The sequence below is a fragment of the Phascolarctos cinereus genome, unplaced genomic scaffold (assembly GCF_003287225.1).
Source record: "Phascolarctos cinereus isolate Bilbo 61053 unplaced genomic scaffold, phaCin_HiC Scaffold_3;HRSCAF=262, whole genome shotgun sequence".
In the NCBI taxonomy this organism is placed as follows: domain Eukaryota; kingdom Metazoa; phylum Chordata; class Mammalia; order Diprotodontia; family Phascolarctidae; genus Phascolarctos; species Phascolarctos cinereus.
The window spans coordinates 62,065,642-62,082,687 of NW_027555736.1; the positions used below are offsets into that span (position 1 = coordinate 62,065,642).

The 17,046-nt window shown below is 38.5% G+C and overlaps 1 protein-coding gene across 1 annotated transcript in view; it reads left to right on the forward strand.

The window, feature by feature from the left end:
- SH2D4B (SH2 domain containing 4B) overlaps positions 1–17,046 on the forward strand; it is a 207,532-nt gene that overhangs the window by 94,870 nt on the left and 95,616 nt on the right. Inside the window, exon 4 of the mRNA XM_020977363.2 lies at positions 682–829. Within this exon, the coding sequence (XP_020833022.1) occupies positions 682–829 (148 nt within the window). The remainder of the gene's footprint in view (positions 1–681; positions 830–17,046) is intronic.

Sequence of the window (17,046 nt, forward strand, 5' to 3'; positions counted from 1 at the left end):
TACTCTGGGTGATTAAAGAAAGTTAGTGAACAAAAGCCCCATAATTTTGCCTACTATTAAGTAATGTAATTTTACATAGGCTGTTGGGGACAAGAATACCAGATACAGTCTGAAGCAGTGAAGCTACCCCTGGGGAAAAGACTGTATAAAATTAGATTGTCGTAACCCACTGAAAGGGATATGGTGGATGTGTTACCTCTAAAGAGTAGCGCTTGACTTGCCTAGATTGCTTGGATCCTTTTCAGTTGTTTAGAAAACGTATCTTTGAATTGGAAGATAGTCTATATTCTAAAAAAATTTAGCAACTAAATCAAATCTTGTTAAGGCCACTGAAAAGGAAATAAATCTGTTGTTTTGCTTCTGTTAGCATTTTGTACTGGAACAACTTAGTACTGGGGAGATGTTCATGGATACAAATCATATTCTTTCCACAAGGCTTCCTGGCCGAGTAGCTCGTCAGGCTGAATTTGTTTCTGTGAACATTGCTGATTTGTGGCCAGTGGGAGCACAGGCATGGCTGGAAGTGGGTTTTTCTGGACAGTTATGCAGGTGTTTTGACAAAACGCCTTGGCCCTCAAAGCCCACATTATGGAAGCTTTACCCTCCTCCCTTTCCCACAGACCCCCTTTTTCCGCTCCCTAGTAAGGTATCTGACATCCTTCTCAATATGTCCCATTTTAGAGAAAAGAAGAAGAGGAGAGGAAAAGGGGAGAAATGCAGATTCGCCTTCAGGAAGAACGAAGAGCCAAAGAGTTATACTGGACCTTGAAGCAAGCCCAGCAGCAGAGCCACGCCAGTGAAAAGGAGGAACGTGAATGGGAAGAGCAGTGTGAGTACACTTAGTGTTTGAAGTTTGGCTATGAAAGCAGCAAAGGGATTTGGGGCTGATGACTCCTTAGTTCAAAAGAATGACTTCATCCGTGTCGCCATTTATAAGATTCCTTTACTGTGTTAGTCTGATTCTGAATCTCAATGAACAGAAACATAGTCAATGCCTCATCGAATATGGCTCCAGGGTTTGCAAACAAGATATAAACTACTGATGAAACCTCTGCAAAAGAGGCATGCCCTTTTCTTTACCTTGGCAGTGCTCTTGGGCCCTGGAAAATGGAGGCACCCATATGACAATAGCCCAGGGCATCAACTGTATGCAGACTACAGAATGACTTTAGAGTAGACTGACACTACAAGAGGCTGTGTGGTTTTATTCTAAAATAGACAACAGAGCTTGAGCCTTTTATAAAGGTGCCAGACTAGCTTAATCAGACAACCAAGGAACCACTGAATACACCAATCCTCTGTTTGGTTTTTGAAGCCCTTCATAACCTGACCTCTTCCTACCTTTCTAGTCAGCTTGCACCTTACTTTGATCCCTGTGCTCTATGATCCAGTGACTCTGGCCTGCCTTTTGTTTTTCACATAAGACACCTCACTTCCCAACGCCATGCATATTCACTCTTGGGCTCCCATGCTTGGAGTTTACCCCTCTGCTTTTGTTTCTGCATCCTGACTTTCCTGGTTTCCTTCAAATCTCAGCTAAAATCTTACTTTCTGCAAGAAATCTTTCCTGATTTTTTTTTTTACTGAAAGTACTTTCCCTCTGAGATAATGTCCAACTTATCCTGTATATATATCAAGCTTATGCATAGTTGTCTGCGTGCTGTCTCTTCCCTTTTCCTTTCTTCTCTATCCCCATTAGACTTTGAACTCCTCGAAGGTAGGATTGTTTTTGGCTTTCTTTGCACTTGGCACAGTGACTGGCAGGCAGTAGGTTGTTAATAAATGCTTGTTGATTTGACTTGATCGATCATGAGTAGGTCAGAGAACATTAACTATAGGGGTTGGTAGAATTCCTTTGGTGCCAGGATGTATACTTTTAGATTTGTGCAAAGATTTTGACTATTTCTGTTTCTATGTCTCTTCTTCCTCTTCTAGTATTTCTCTCTAGAGAAAATGGCCTGGTATAATCATCTTGAATCATATACACATACACATACACATACACATACACATACATATACATATACACATACATATACATATACATATACATATACATATACATATACATATACATATACATATACATATACATATACATATACATATACATATACATATACATATACGTATACACATACATATACACATACATATATACACATACATACACATACACACACACACACACATATATCTGCTATGTATGTCATGGTGACAGTGTGTTGGCAAGGCAGCAATCATGAAACAACCAGAATTCTCTGGAACAAATATAAAGAAAGATTTTTTTCCCCCAGTTTTTTTTCCATCAGAATTGGATACCAGATTCAGAGGCTGTATTCTCTTTTAGGAGAACAAATTATTCCTGAAAAGTCAAAAGACTGGGGGAAAAAGGAAATATCATGGTTTTTGCTCATCTCCTGAGTGCAACAATTCTTTTCTCCTTCTCAATGGGCTCTTAGTACTGGAGAGAAAACAGGGCACTAAGGAAAATCTTTAGTGTTAGCTTCTGAAAGAACAGTTTTGGTCATTCTCATTGTTAAGAAGGGCACACGTTTCTACAGCGCTTTCATGCTTATAAAGCACTTTTCTCACAAGAACCTTGTGAAGTAATAGGTCAAGTGTTAGCCTTTTTAAAGATGAGGGAAATAAGGCATAGCTTTTCCCTAGGTCTTCATAATAAGTTTCAGGGCAATGTCATTTCTCAGTATGACTCTAGGACTTGGTGGGAAAAAGAAAACATACCTATTAGCTAACATTTATATAGTATCTTAAGGTTTACAAAGCCCTTTACATAGATGATCTTCACAACAGCACTGTCAAATAGGTGCTATTATTATGCCCATTTTCAGATGAGGACATTGAGGCTGATAGAAGCCTAGTGAGCCTGGAGCTACACTCAGATCGCTCTTGCAGGCAGAGGTTGCAACAGAAGTAATAGATATTAGGGAGATAATGCCTTATCTTTCAAAAATTGTTTCTATCTGTACCCCTAAGGAACCTGCTGAGAATAAGATTGGCAAAAATTTCTCTATTAAAAGTATTTGAAATCAAGAAATCATTTTGTAGGAAAGGGTCTCCAAAGGTCATTTGGTCCACTTCTTTGTTTTTCTTTAGGACTAAAGTCATTCCAAGGGATGGAGGTTATTCCCTATCTTTCTGTAGTAACAGAATAATAATTAAATAATAAAAAATAAACCAGAATAATAGTAAAATAATTCTCTTGTCCTAAGAATTTCTAAATATTCCTATTCTGTTATTAATATAAAATACTAATTAGCATCAAATATTATTACAATATCCATAGCAACACAGCCAATAAAATTAGCAGTGTTAACTCCCATTGATCTAGAATCTAAAACAATTGAAAACTTAAACAGATTTTTTTGTTTTGCTAGTTGTAAGTAATAGTAATTGACATACATATTGATGATCCTCAGGCATGACAAAGTCCTGCTATGCAAAGTCCTGAATCATCAAGCAAAGATCCAATTCTACTCAATATCATTTTAGGGCTAGCTCTAATTTAGTGTAATCTATGACTTGCAAATGGCTATTCTCCTCTGACCCCTATTTATTGCTAGAGTACCTGCTGCCATGAGAGCCATCGGAGAAATGGTGGACTCAGAAGTGGAGGAAGAGAAGAAACTCTAAAAATTAGAAATATTTAAGGGGTCTGATCCTAGAGACAGATTCTCAGGCAGGGCTGGCTGTCTAGTGGAAGGAGGACTGGGCTTCATTTCAGTTTGCCAGCACCATCTTTTAAAAAGGTAAATAAATTGAGGAGTAAATTAGTCTAATCAGATTGTTGTTCTCCTAATGTCTAGCTAAAATCAACCACACTAAAGGGATGGGTGGTTGAACTTGGAAATGAAGGACCCAGAATGTAATTAATATTGGAATGTGGAGAATAGTGAGGGGCAGGGAAAGCTTGTCTGAATGGTGCAGCGGAAAGAATGGTGAGTTTGCAGTAAGAGGAACCTAGGTTCAAATCCTGACTTTGAAACTTACTGCTTGGATGATCTTTTTGACATCTTTGGGCTTCAGTGTCCTGAAAATTAGAGGGTTAAATTAGATGGCCTCAAAGTCCCCTACAATTCTCAAACTTTGATCCTATGGTTGTCAGTTCAAAGGACCCAGAACTCATGTTAGTCCTGTGAAATATACACTTGGGTTAGTGCCATTAAATACTCTCAATTACCAAGTCTTGTAGTATCTACCTTCATAACAACTTTTGTTTACCCTTCCTTGTCTCCTCTGACACTGGTATTACTCTGGCTTAGGCCTTCATTACTCTTGGACTATTGCAGTAGACTTCTGGTTGGTCTTCCTGCCTTATGTGTCTTGTCATGACAGTCTGTCTCCACTAAGCGGTCAAATCTGCGCTTCCTAAAGTGTAGGTCTGATCATTTCACTCTCTTATTCATTAAACTGGTTGCCTATTACTTCCAGGATGAAATACATCATTTCTTGGTATTCAAAGCCCTTCATAACTGGGTCCCTACCTACCTTTCCAATTTTATTTAGTGGAAGACTTTATTCTCTTCCATGTACTCTGCCATCCAATGACACTGATAGTCTTGCTCTTCCTTGAACCTGAAACTCTATCTCCTGACTCTGTATATTTTCACTGGCTGTGCCCGTGCCTGAAATTTGCTCCCTCCTCACCTCTGCCTTCTGGCTTCAATTTTCTGTCAGAGTCCTTTTCCAAGTCAACCTTAATGTTAGTGACTTCCCTCCCAGTTTATCTCCAATTTATCCTATATATGTCTTCTTTGTGTTTAGTTGTTTGCATGTTATCTCCCCCATTAGGCTGTCAGCTCCTTAAGGCCAGATACTACTTTCCCCCTTTTTTATATCTTTAGTTCTTAGTATGGTGTCTGGCACATATTAAGTGCCTAATAAATGCATTAGGGGCAGCTAGGTGGTATGGTGGATAGATTGGTGGGTCTGTGATCAGGAAGACCTGAGTTTAAATCTGGTTTCAGATGTTAATTAGCTGTGTGATCCTGGGCAAGTCACTTAATCCTGTTTACCTCAGTTTCCTCTTCCAAAAAATAATCTGGAGAAGGAGGTGGCAAACTACTTCAGTTTAGTGCCAGAAAACCCCTCACGGGGCCACAAAGAGTCAGACATAACTTAAATGACTGAACAACAACAATAGATGTATATTGATGTATTGACTTGACATAATGGATTAAGTAGGCTTTTATGAACTTTTCTGAACTAGAAACAAACACCATTTATAGATTAGGAACACAGCCCATTGGTAAGGTAGGACTAACTATAATTTAATTCTTTGAAAATTCATGATCATGCATGGTATATATAGTAAACTGTTCATAATAATATGCAATTAAGCTGAAAGCCCCATGCCCCAAACATAATGAGATTGTGAATTAAATGTGAAAAATGGAACTTTCTTATAGGAGCATTTTGTTTCAGTTCTGAAGAGCCATGATTTCATTAGGATGAGTAGACCCTCTAGTGTTGCACATGCAACCCCTCTACAAATCAGTAGATGGTTTTAGAAACTACTGTAGTTGGAGATCTTTGGTTTTTAGTTAGTGGCCATCTATTTGTTGATGGAATTTAACAAATTCCATCAGAATTAGCTGTGCTAATCATTGGATGATGGCCACACAATATATTGGTGGCCCACACTTGAAACCTTTCTAGTTAGATAGGATATGTGAGAGTGCATGGTCCACTGGGGCTTTAAGAACCCAAAGATGGCCTTTATCCATCATGGACCTTTGGGGAAGGAAGGCTTTACTGGAGAAGCAGCAGTAAAGGAGCTAGACATATGTGGTCCATCTCACTCTGTCTCTTAAAGGCTATGGACATGATTTTGACAATAAAAGTATGAATTATTATCAGTCCTTTCCAGTCATTGTCCAGACTATACTACAAAGTATTCCTCACACCATCAATGTGACTGAGGGGCAACAGAGAGCACAGAGCATGGAAAGAACAATGGACTAGACATTAGGAGCTCTGGATTTGAATTCTGGCTCTCATACTTACTGTTTGTGTGACCCTGAGAAAATAGCAACCACTTTGGGCTTCAGTTTCCTTATCTATATAATGGAGATGAATAGTACTTGCTGTAAAGAGGCAGCATGACATAGTGGTTAGAGGTATGGCTTTTGAGGTAGGAAGACCTAGGTTCAAGTCATACTTCTGACCCTTATTGGCTGTATGATCCAGGGCAAATTACTTAATCTCTCATTATCCTAGACAGCTCTCTAAGATGATAAGTTATAGAGCAAGAGAAAAATTACAAAACATCTTACTAGATCCTCTACAAATTTTTGTTAAATAATCCTAACTGGCTGATGTTGCAACAAGGCAATCCTTTTGCACCTTCCTAATTGACTTGCTATCCCACCCACCAAGATAAACTTTCCCAAACCTTTTCATCTCTTCTTAAACCTTCAATGGCTCTCCTTACCCTTCCTCTCTCAGCTGAGAACTTTGCTTCATATTTCACTGAAAAAAAATATGGCTGTATGCACAGAACCTCCTCTTTTTCTTCCTCCTTATCTCATGTCACTCAGATGTCTTTTGCAATTATTTCTCTCTTTACCCCATCTCACATGAAGAAGTAGACCTTTTCCCTACCAAGCAAACCCATGCCTGCATTTTTTCCCTTTTCATCTTTGCCTTCTGGCTTCATTCAAGTTCCACCTAAAATTTTATCTTACATAAGAAGTCTTTTCCAACTCCTCTTGATGCTAATGCCTTCCTTCAGTTGATTATCTCCAATTTATTTTGTATATCATTTGTTTACATGTCATTCTTGAGACCAGGAGCTCTGTGGTCGCTTGCTTTTCTTTATATCCCTAGTTCTTTCTTTCTTTCTTTCTTTCTTTCTTTCTTTCTTGGCTAGGCAATGGGGTTAAGTGGGTCACACAGTTAGTAAGTGTTATGTATCTGAAGCTGGATTTGAACTCAGGTCCTCTTGCCTCCAGGGCCAGTGCTCTATCCACATGCCACCTAGCTGCCTCTGTATCCCTAGTTCTTAGCACGGTGCCTTGCACATAATAAGTGCCCTTGACAAATATTTATTGACTGACTGTTATCAATGAAATCACAGGGTTGGTCCAATTGATAATACTTGCTTTTCCTCCCACAAAGTTGTGTGCAGGGAAGGTGCTTCTTTTTAAACCTTAAGACATGATATAGAAGTGAGATATTATTATTGGTTGAGTTTTCAGGTTAATGAGCACATATCTTACTCAATAAGTTATTGCTTTTGATGGGCTATACAACTACTTGGTGGTAGCTTTGTTTTTCCATGAACTTCAGCACTGTAGAAGTTATGGGTGTAGTGGTAGAATCTAAGTATTGGTGCACTTTGTGCCACAACCACCTTTCTGAGAATGTTTTCTGCCAGAGATTTTATAAAATTCTCATTACCTTCTTCCAGTAGTGCCTGTGAATATTGGGAAAGAAAGAATATTGAAAATCACCACTAGTACTTCTTGGGGAAGGGGAGGAAGAAGATGGAAGGAGTGTTGAGGAGGTGTCTGCTTCAATCACCCTCGAGGTAACATCCTGTATCTCTTTTTTTCATTGTCTAACTCCAGAAAAAGTCATCTAAACTTAACCGTTTCCACTCTCTCCCTTCTAAATTAATTTAAATCTGGCTTTCTTACAGAAACCATTGTCTCTGAGGTTGCCAATCATATCCAGACTCATAAATCGAGGAGCATTTTTTTCATTCTTTATCCATCTTGACTTCTCTTCCACTTTTGACACCATCGACCATCTCTTCAGCCTCTTGCTTCCCTTAGCTTTCATGACTGCTTTCTCCTGGTTTTCTCCCTACTTATCTAAAATACCTTTTCTTTCCCAGCCTAGCTATGGACATTTCTCAAATCTCTCTCCTGGGTCCTCTTCTGTCTCTTTACAGTCTCACCATTGCTGATTTCATCAACTGTAGAGATTTCATTGTCATCTCTATGCCAATGACTCCCAAATTGATATATCCAGCCGTAATATTCTTCCTGACTCCCAGTTTTTCATCACTAACTGCCTATTGGACATTTGCATCTGGATTGTTCCACAGATACTTCAAACTCAACATGTTCTAAATCTCACTCATCCTCCAAACTTCCCTGTTCTTGTAGAAGGTACTACCATCCTTCTAGTTGCACAGGTTCACACCTTGGAATCATCTTCAATTATTCCTTCTCCCTAATCCTCTCCCATCTAATCAATTACCAAGTCTTGTCAATTGGACCTCTATCACATCTATCCAATTCATCTCCTTTTCTCCATTAACAAGGTCATTGCCCTAGTTCAGGCTGTCATCACTTTAGACTGTTGTAATGCTCTCTTCATTGGTTTCCCAGTTTCCAATCTCTTTCTCTCCAATGTATTCCCTACTGAGTAAGTGAAATAATTTTCTTCAAGCATAACCAGTTAGACCAGGGACTCTACCAATCCACTATCTACCAAGGCCATCATGTGTTTGACACTTAAAAGCCAACCTTTCCAGAGTTTCTTTCATGTATTCAGCATTCTAGCTAAACTGATTTACTTTCTGTTCCCTGAATTTGGCATTCTACTGTATCTCCTGCCTCTGTGCCTTTGTAGGAGAGATCTTCCTTTCTTAACTCCACCTTTTGGAATCCTTAGATCTTCAAGACTCATTTTATTTACCACCTCCTACAGGAAGTCTTTCCTTTTCCTCCCAATTATTCTTCCTCTTTCCTCCCTCAAATTATCTTGTATTCATTTGTGAATCCTCAGTAGGAGGTAAGCTTTTTGAGGTCAAGGGCTCTTGTTCATTTTTGTTTCCCCAATGCCTGCCACAGTGCCTTGTACACAGTAGTACTTAATAAATGCTCATCAGATCAAATCAAAGGCAGTATGTTTTACATGTTTTATAAAAAGGAAAATGGCAAATAGTCAAAAGGGGATATACATAACACAGCCCTTAGAATGATGAAGGGATCTGCATTGGAATTGAAAAGTAACTACATGTGGATCTTTCAGGATGTTTTCATAGATTCATAGACTATTTGAGCTAGAAGGAACTTTAGGTAACCTCTAACCCAATCCCTCCTTCCTTCAGATGAGGAAAATAAAACCCAGAGAGGTCAACTTCTTTCCCCAAACCTCTTTAATTTTACTTGAGTATTGTTTTCTCTTTTTTAATATTGAAGTGCAATAAAGGAAAAAAATAATAAGAAATGTGATGGTCTAGTCAGTGCATTTGGAGGTATAAAGAACTGAAATTATCCAGCTTATAGGCTACAGTTTTGCTAATTAATGTACTGTGATAATAGAAAATGGAAAACCACTCTAAAAGAGAGAAAATATGCAATGATTCCAGTCTTATGTTTTTATTCTTTTCATTTAGGGTTTCTTAAAGACAGATTAGCCAAACTCTGGAACCTGCCATTCACACTCAACTGAGCTGTTCTGCACCAAATTAATTTAATTTGAAGGATACAATGGTGCATTAATCCGATATGGTGCCTAGGTAGCAGAATTTCTTGATAAAACCCCAAATTAAATTCTCTAAGTTAAAAAAAAACAAAGAGGAATTTATCCCATGTGGGATCATTTGAATATGAAGTTAACTATTCATTCTGAACAGCAGAATTGGTCCTAAGTCTCCAGGAGTTGCTGAGAGTGAATTTAATGTACCAGTTCACCAGCTGTGAATGCTTTGGCAGGGTAGGGGTAGTTGGAGCTAGAGGCATGATCCATTCACCCAGAGAAGGTTCAGACTGCATAAATTTAAAATCTGATCTACTGTGATTTGATGGATGAATTTTTTTTTCCTAATGAAGTTTTACCAATTCCTTTCTCAAAGAAGAGTGTTTCCAAGTATGGATTTTTAACATTCATTCAAAACTCATCCTTTACTTTAAAAATTATTAACATAGTTTGCTTTAATACTGATTTCATTACCTAAAACATCCTTTCCCTTTCCCCACCCAGAGCTATCTCACATCAAAGAACAAAAAAGGAGGGGAAAAAGTAATTCAGAAAAAATAGCCAACACATTAGATTTATCATTATATGCAGTATTTTATAGCTATAGTCTCACATGTCTCCAAATAAGGGAGGGAGGTACATTCTTATATGTCTCCTTTGGGGTTAAGGTTGTTCATTATAATTATAGTGTTTAGATTTAATTTTTTTCCATTTACATCCAACAAACATTTATTCAGTACATACCATGTGTAAGACATTAGACTAGATGCTGAAGATAAAAAAGACAAAACTGAAACAATTTTCACCCTCAGGGAGTTCCAATTCTGCAGAAGTAGAGATGACCCTATGATAGATGAATGAGTGTAAGGTAATTAAGAATAAAAGAACACTAACAACCTGGAGGGGGAGGAAGTTCAGGGAAAACCACTGATGAGATGGAACCTAAGCTAGGCCCTAAAGGAAGATTCGGATTTTGAGAGGCAGCATTGAGAAGGAAGAGCCTTCCAGGCAGGTGATGGCTAATACAAATGTGTCATCAGGTGCTTCTGAAAGGAACAGTGTTGGCTTAGAACCTGCAACAAGTGAGCTATAGAGGTTCATGAAAAGTGAATCAGATCAAATGCTTGATTTTACATTAAATTAATTTTTTTGGTAACGGAATGTGTTGGGGCATTGAACAAAGGTAAGGGGAAATTCTGGAGAAAAAAAAGATCATCAGCCTATGCAAATGAGATGCATCATTGTTTTAAATGTAGCCTTTTATGCTTATAAAGCGACACTGTTTGCTCCCCTCATTCCTTTGCTTCTCAAAGAAATTTTGCTGTGTAAATGAGTAAATTTGTGGTTGCTCTGTGGCAGCAGTTAGAGCCTGTAAGCAGTCCCTGGCTGATCAGAATTTCAGAGGGAACTGGCAACCATTCAAAAGTCATATGAAGACTCCTAAAACTGTTATGGAGGAGGTATTTAGGCTCTTTAATTAACTTCCTAGAAATTTAACCAAATAGTAGGAAAAAAACCTCTAGACTTGTAGTTGGAAGACCCAGATTTGAATCCCAGCTGTGCTACTTACAAGCTGTGTGATCTAGGGCAAATCATTTTACTTCTCTGGCTCTTAGTTTTCTCATCTATAAAATGGGGATAATAATGCATGCTCCATATATCTCACAGGGTTGTTTAAGGAGCCAATAATGTAATATAGCTAATACTGACACTTGGATGAAAAAACAAAAAAGCAAACAAAAACCCCACCAAACAATTGGGTATACATACAATGAGAGTGGTATCCTTTTGTTGTTAATATTTTTTTTTTGGCCCATTCAACTCTTCATGACCCCATTTGGGGTTTTCTTGGCAAAGATGCTGGAGTGGTTTGCCATTTCCTTCTCCAGTTCATTTTGCAGAGGTGGAAGCTGAGGCAAATAGGGTAAAGTGACTTGCCTAGGGTCACACAGCTAGTTAAGTATCTAAGGCTGGATTTGAACTCAGGTTTTCCTGACTCCAGGCTTATCACTCTATCTACTGTGCCACCTGGCTACTCCATAGTGATATCCTACAAACAAGTAATCTGAAAAAGACCATAGACTTTTAGTGAGCTTCATGTTCAGCACATCAGCATGGCTAAATATCAGTGTCTTCCATTTTATCTTTGTTAAAGTTCATTGCTATTATTTGCAAAAGTTCCATGAGATGGAAACCTGACTCTTATCACACTCAAATTTGCAGGAATAACAACAATGCCACTTGGATAATACGTATGCATGAACATTGCTTGGATTTATTTATTTGAAGTGCCAAAAAAAATCCTACCTCCTTTAACCACTAGTTAGATATTCCTTCATAAGTTCAGTTACCACTGAATAGGTGATAGCAGAACAAAATAACGGTTTTGTTCAGTTCTATCAGTCATGTCCAACTCTTTGTGGACCCATTTTGGGATTTTCTTGGCCAAGATACTAGAGTTGTTTGCCATTTCCCTTTCTAGCTCACTTTACAGATGTGAAAACTGAGGCAAACAAGGTTTGTGTGGCTTCCCCAGGGTCATAAGCTAGTAAATGTCTGAAGCTGTATTTGAATTCAGGTCTTCCTGACTCTAGGCCAGGTGCTCCATCCATTGAACCCTCTAGTTGCTCAGAATGGCAGGTTCCAACAGAGCAATTGGGAAAAGAGGGAAAATACTTATGTTTCTTTTTCTACGTTTAGGAGACTTGAGAAACCAATGAAGGGAGGCACATGGCATTGCAAAGGATGTGTCAGTTGGGAACTCAGGCATAAGAGACAGAGAGAGGTTAAGGGCTAATAAGTGTCAGAGGCAAGATTTGAACTCAGGTCTAAGCCTAGCATTCTATCCATTTTACCATATTGCCTTAATATGAAGGGGACAGTAATTTAACCTGGCATGTATTTTCCATACAACAGTCCTTGGGCCAAAGAGCAATTAACCAGCATTTATTGAATGTTTACTATATGCCAGATATTGTTCTGGCATACAAAGGCAAAAAAAAAGCAAATGAGTCCCAGATCTCATAGAGATTACAGTCTAGCAGAGAGACTCACCATGGCCATATTTATATGTATACATACAATATATACAAAGATGGTGCCAGCCACCATTTCTAGTAAGGAAACAAATGAGACTCAGAGGTAAGAAAACTTGCCCTAGGTCACATAATTAGTCAGTAGCAAAGCCAAGATGAGAACTGAACTCTCTTTCCTCTCATGCTTGAGCCCCAGGCTTGTGTTGACATCAACCCAGACCAGCTGGAATTCCATACTCTGTTGCTAGTTTGGCTTGGCTCAGGAGAATGACTTGGCTCCTACTCTCCAGCTTTCCACTTCACCCTCTTCTGGACGAGCATGTTGGCTTTTTTACTTGACTATGAAAGCTTAGGGCTGAGGAAGGTCATCAAGATTGAATGCCCCAGTCTGAAGAAGTTGCTCATACTGCTTCAGGAGGGGATTTAGAACTGTGATGGATTCCTTCCCTTCTCAGCCATTTTTTCTCAGGCTCTATAAGTAGTACAAGAGAATGCTCAGCTGGTTGCACCCTACTGAATAAATGGTGATGATTTTGCCCTAGAAAAAGAGAGAAATATTTATGAGGACTTGCATTCATATGGATTTCGGGGTGAAATTTCTAGCTTACTACAAACATTCAAATTCACAAAAAACACTTCTATAAATAAAGAATATAATTCTTAACAGTGACTCTAAAGACAGAGACCCAAACATTTATGGAAACAGGATGGAATTAGATGGCCAGTTGATACTTATGATAGGTCCTTATGGATGTGGCTGATAAAGAAGGGTCAAAGGGGAAACATGAGAGAGCATTTAAGGGCAAAAAAGAGGTGATCCAAAATGGATTCAGGGGAAGACCTTGTATATCCTTTGATCTTACCTATTACTTCTAATCAAATCAAGACATATATAATTTTTCTTATTAGAATCTCTTTAGCCTGCTCTTCTGCCGCCTCCTGAGGGTTAGAAGTAAAATCTACATTCTTAGCTACATAGCAATTCTGAGAATCAGTTTGGTGATGCTTTCCCTTTTAAAGGAGGAGAGGAAATAAATCTATTTTGAATCAAGGAAGTCCAGCCCTAATAACAAAAGAAAGTCACCTTCTTGGTCTAATCAAATTTCTCTTGTTAAATCTAAGTGAGGAAAGGGGAGGGAAAGAGTGAATAAGCATTTATTAAGTGCTTATTATGAGCCAGGAATTGTGCTAAGTGCTTTACAAATATAATATCATTCAATCTTCACACCAGTCCTAGGAGGTAGGTGATATTATTATCCTGATTTTACAGTTGATGAAACTGAGGCAGATAGAGAGGTTAAATGACTTGCCCAAAGTCAGACAGGTAGTAAGTGTGAAGTCAGCTTTAAATTTAGATCTTCCTGATTCCAGGCCCCCTACCCTAGCTACTGCACCACCTATCTGCCAAGGGGATGAGTTAGCACTCTCTTCATTTCAAGCAGCCAGAAGCTCATGAGATGCCAGTTGATAATTATTATTTTCCACAGATTATTGAATAAGCAGGCTCTTAACAGATTCTAGGTCAATTAGTAGGTGAAGGTAGAGAAATACTAGTCTAAAAATGCTTTCTATTTAAACAGCACCTTTCCTCTGAAAGACTCATTGTTTTCATACTATTTAATTTGTCTCACAATATTTCTGTGAAACATTTATTATTCTCCCCAGATGGAGAAAGTCAGAGAAGACTTGAGAGCATATTCCGGGCATCTAAGGCAAAATTGAAAATAGAGTCTATTCTTGTCCATTGTGTTTTCTATTCCTGGAGATTCCCAGTAGAACAGCTTAAAGTGTGGATACAGTGGTAACTGTCTTTCTGGGTATTTCAAATGGGTTTCAGTGACTCCAACCTTATTCTGCAAAGTAACAGGGAAGCAATAGTGATAAGCTAGGTCCTTCCTCTCCTGTTGCTGAAATTAATCTTTCCAGGAGTAGACTGGCCAGATTCCATCATGTCTTGCTTCCGTGAAGCCAAGCCTGACTCTGTGGCAAGCTGTACAAGGGGTCAGGGTGAAAAATGAGCCTCACAGTGAATAGCAGGGTGGTAGGAGGTGAACATGGTGGCAGTATCGATGTCATTAGCTAATTAAGCAAAGGGATGAAATTTAGAATAGAACAAAGATTCATCTCTCAGCACCATGTTGTCTCCAATCGGTTTGTGGCTCTAGAGAGAAGACAATCTACTGCTACTTTTAATGTCTGCTTTCTGTAGTTCTTTTACACTTTCCAGGCCAAATATGACCAATAAAAAGACCCAAGAACTGAAGCTGGATGTCTCTGCAATGGCAAATTATTTTTGCTGCTTTTTATAGGAAATCCACTGGGTAAAATATCTTAAGTGATCAGCAACAATAAAATAATCAGGCAGTGGATGGCTAAATATAAATTGGGGACTTATTTTGATGTTTATTTTGGAAGAGAATATTGTATTCTGGAACCAAAGCAGGTTTGTGGATTATTTGGCAAGAGAAGGTCTCAGCATAGAGGGATTATGCATGAATCAAAATCCTCACACTACAGGAAACAGAGTAACATCATTTTGTTGTTCTTATTGTTCAATCATTTTGGTCATGTTAGGGTTTTCTTGGCAAAGAAAATGAAGTGGTTTGCCACTGCCTTCTCCAGCTCATTTTCCAGATGAGGAAACTGAGGCAAACAGAGTTAAGGATCATGCAGCTAGTAAGTGTCTGAAGCCATATTTGAACTCAGGAAGATGAGTCTTCCTCACTCCAGGCCCAGTACTCTTTCCACTGTGTCACCTTGCTGCCCAACATCATCCTACTTTTTCTTTAGAATTCATTCTTGTTGGGTTAAGCATTTTTCCATCAAGGTTATATTTGGAAAGATTTTTTAAGAGAGGCACAGTGGAGGTGATCAGTTGAATGGCTGACTTGAAAAAGATCCAACCCTATCAGGAATAAAAATACATCAGGATAAGGGCATAATTATCATATTGTCCAGAGGAATCATCTTTACTTCATGCCTCTAGGTCAAGGAAATCCTTCCTCACTTCTCAAGTGAATATTCAAACTTCTTGCATTTTAGGATCCTAGAGTTTTTGAGCTGAAGAAACCAGAGGTCATATAGTCTAACCCCATCATTTTATAGGTGAGAAACTGAGGCCCAGAGAAGGGGAATGACTTGTATAAGGTCACAGAGCTAGTTACTGGCAGAACCAGGACTGGTGTTCTGACCGATGTTTCCCTACTTTTCAGCAATTTCAGAGCTGGGTCAATGGGTCACATGACTTTCCATGGCCATTCACAAAAGTTTTTGTCCGAGAAATTATTTTTTCATTCAGCTAATAAATAGTTATATCTTAGAGGATCAAAAGTACTATATTTTTTTCTGAAGATGCTGTTAGGATGCCAGGAAAAAGTTGGAGATTTATTGGGGTAGAAATTCCAATATTTCATGCTTGCATGTAACAGCTAAGGATTCCTCTCTTGGTGCCAGAGACAATTACTGAAAAATTAAGCTGAGCATTATAATCATATCAATTCCTACATTGGGGAAAATTGTTCTCATAACTTCCAATGGCGCTATTGGGAGGTGAAATTAAATGGTAAATGTTAACTTCTCAAGTGGATCTAAGTTTGTAATATTCTAAAGATGAAAACTGGAGATGAATTCTCAGGACATCTTCACACTTTTGAGCTGCATGACTCAGCATATGTTACTTAACTTCTCTGGAGTCTCAGTTTCCTTATCTGTAAAATGAGGGGATTGGACTCAATACCCTCAACTTCCCCTTCCTACTCAAAATCTATGAGCCTATGGTCCTACCAATGCTTACCTTTTCTAGATTTGTTTAGTTCCCGGTCTGTTATTGACCAGTCCCTTTTCTAAACCACGTATGCCATTTGTCTGCTGATATGTGTAATATTTCTATTGTCTGTTAGGCATCATAAACTATTAAAAGGGTGTGGCCTGTATCTATTTAATTTTTCTGACAAGTATGTAGCACAACATCAATCACATTGGGGGCAATTATTGACTACTATTTGATCATTATGATGATGAATGATGATTTCAGTGCTGATGCTGATGATGAGAATGGTGGTCGTCATGACAGATAGGTTTTCAATGAAAAAAAAATACTCTCCAAAATGTCATTGTCAAGAAACCCAAATAGAGAGAAATTTCCATTTTTATTGTCTAGTTTCTCTCACAGACCCTTGGACACTACAATAGTTCTCTAAATATTTACTGCTTGAGAAGTTGTCAACCAGTTGGTAAGCTTTTTTAAAGGGTCTATTATATACTAGATACCATGATAAGTGCTGAGGGAATACAGAAAGGCAAAAAAACCTAGTCTCTGCTCTTAAGGAACTCATAGTATAAAGGAGGAGCTTGCGGTGTGAGGGACTTGCTCTTTATCTGAGATGGGAAAATAGCTTATGCAGGAAATATTCTTGTAGCCACATGATAGAAGAAAGAGCTTCTTTTAGGGCAAGGATATTGTTACCTAGCCTGTATCCTCCTGCACACCTAACATAATGCCAAATACGTAGTAGGTGGCTGAATTATCTTGAATGGAATTGATATAATGATAGCT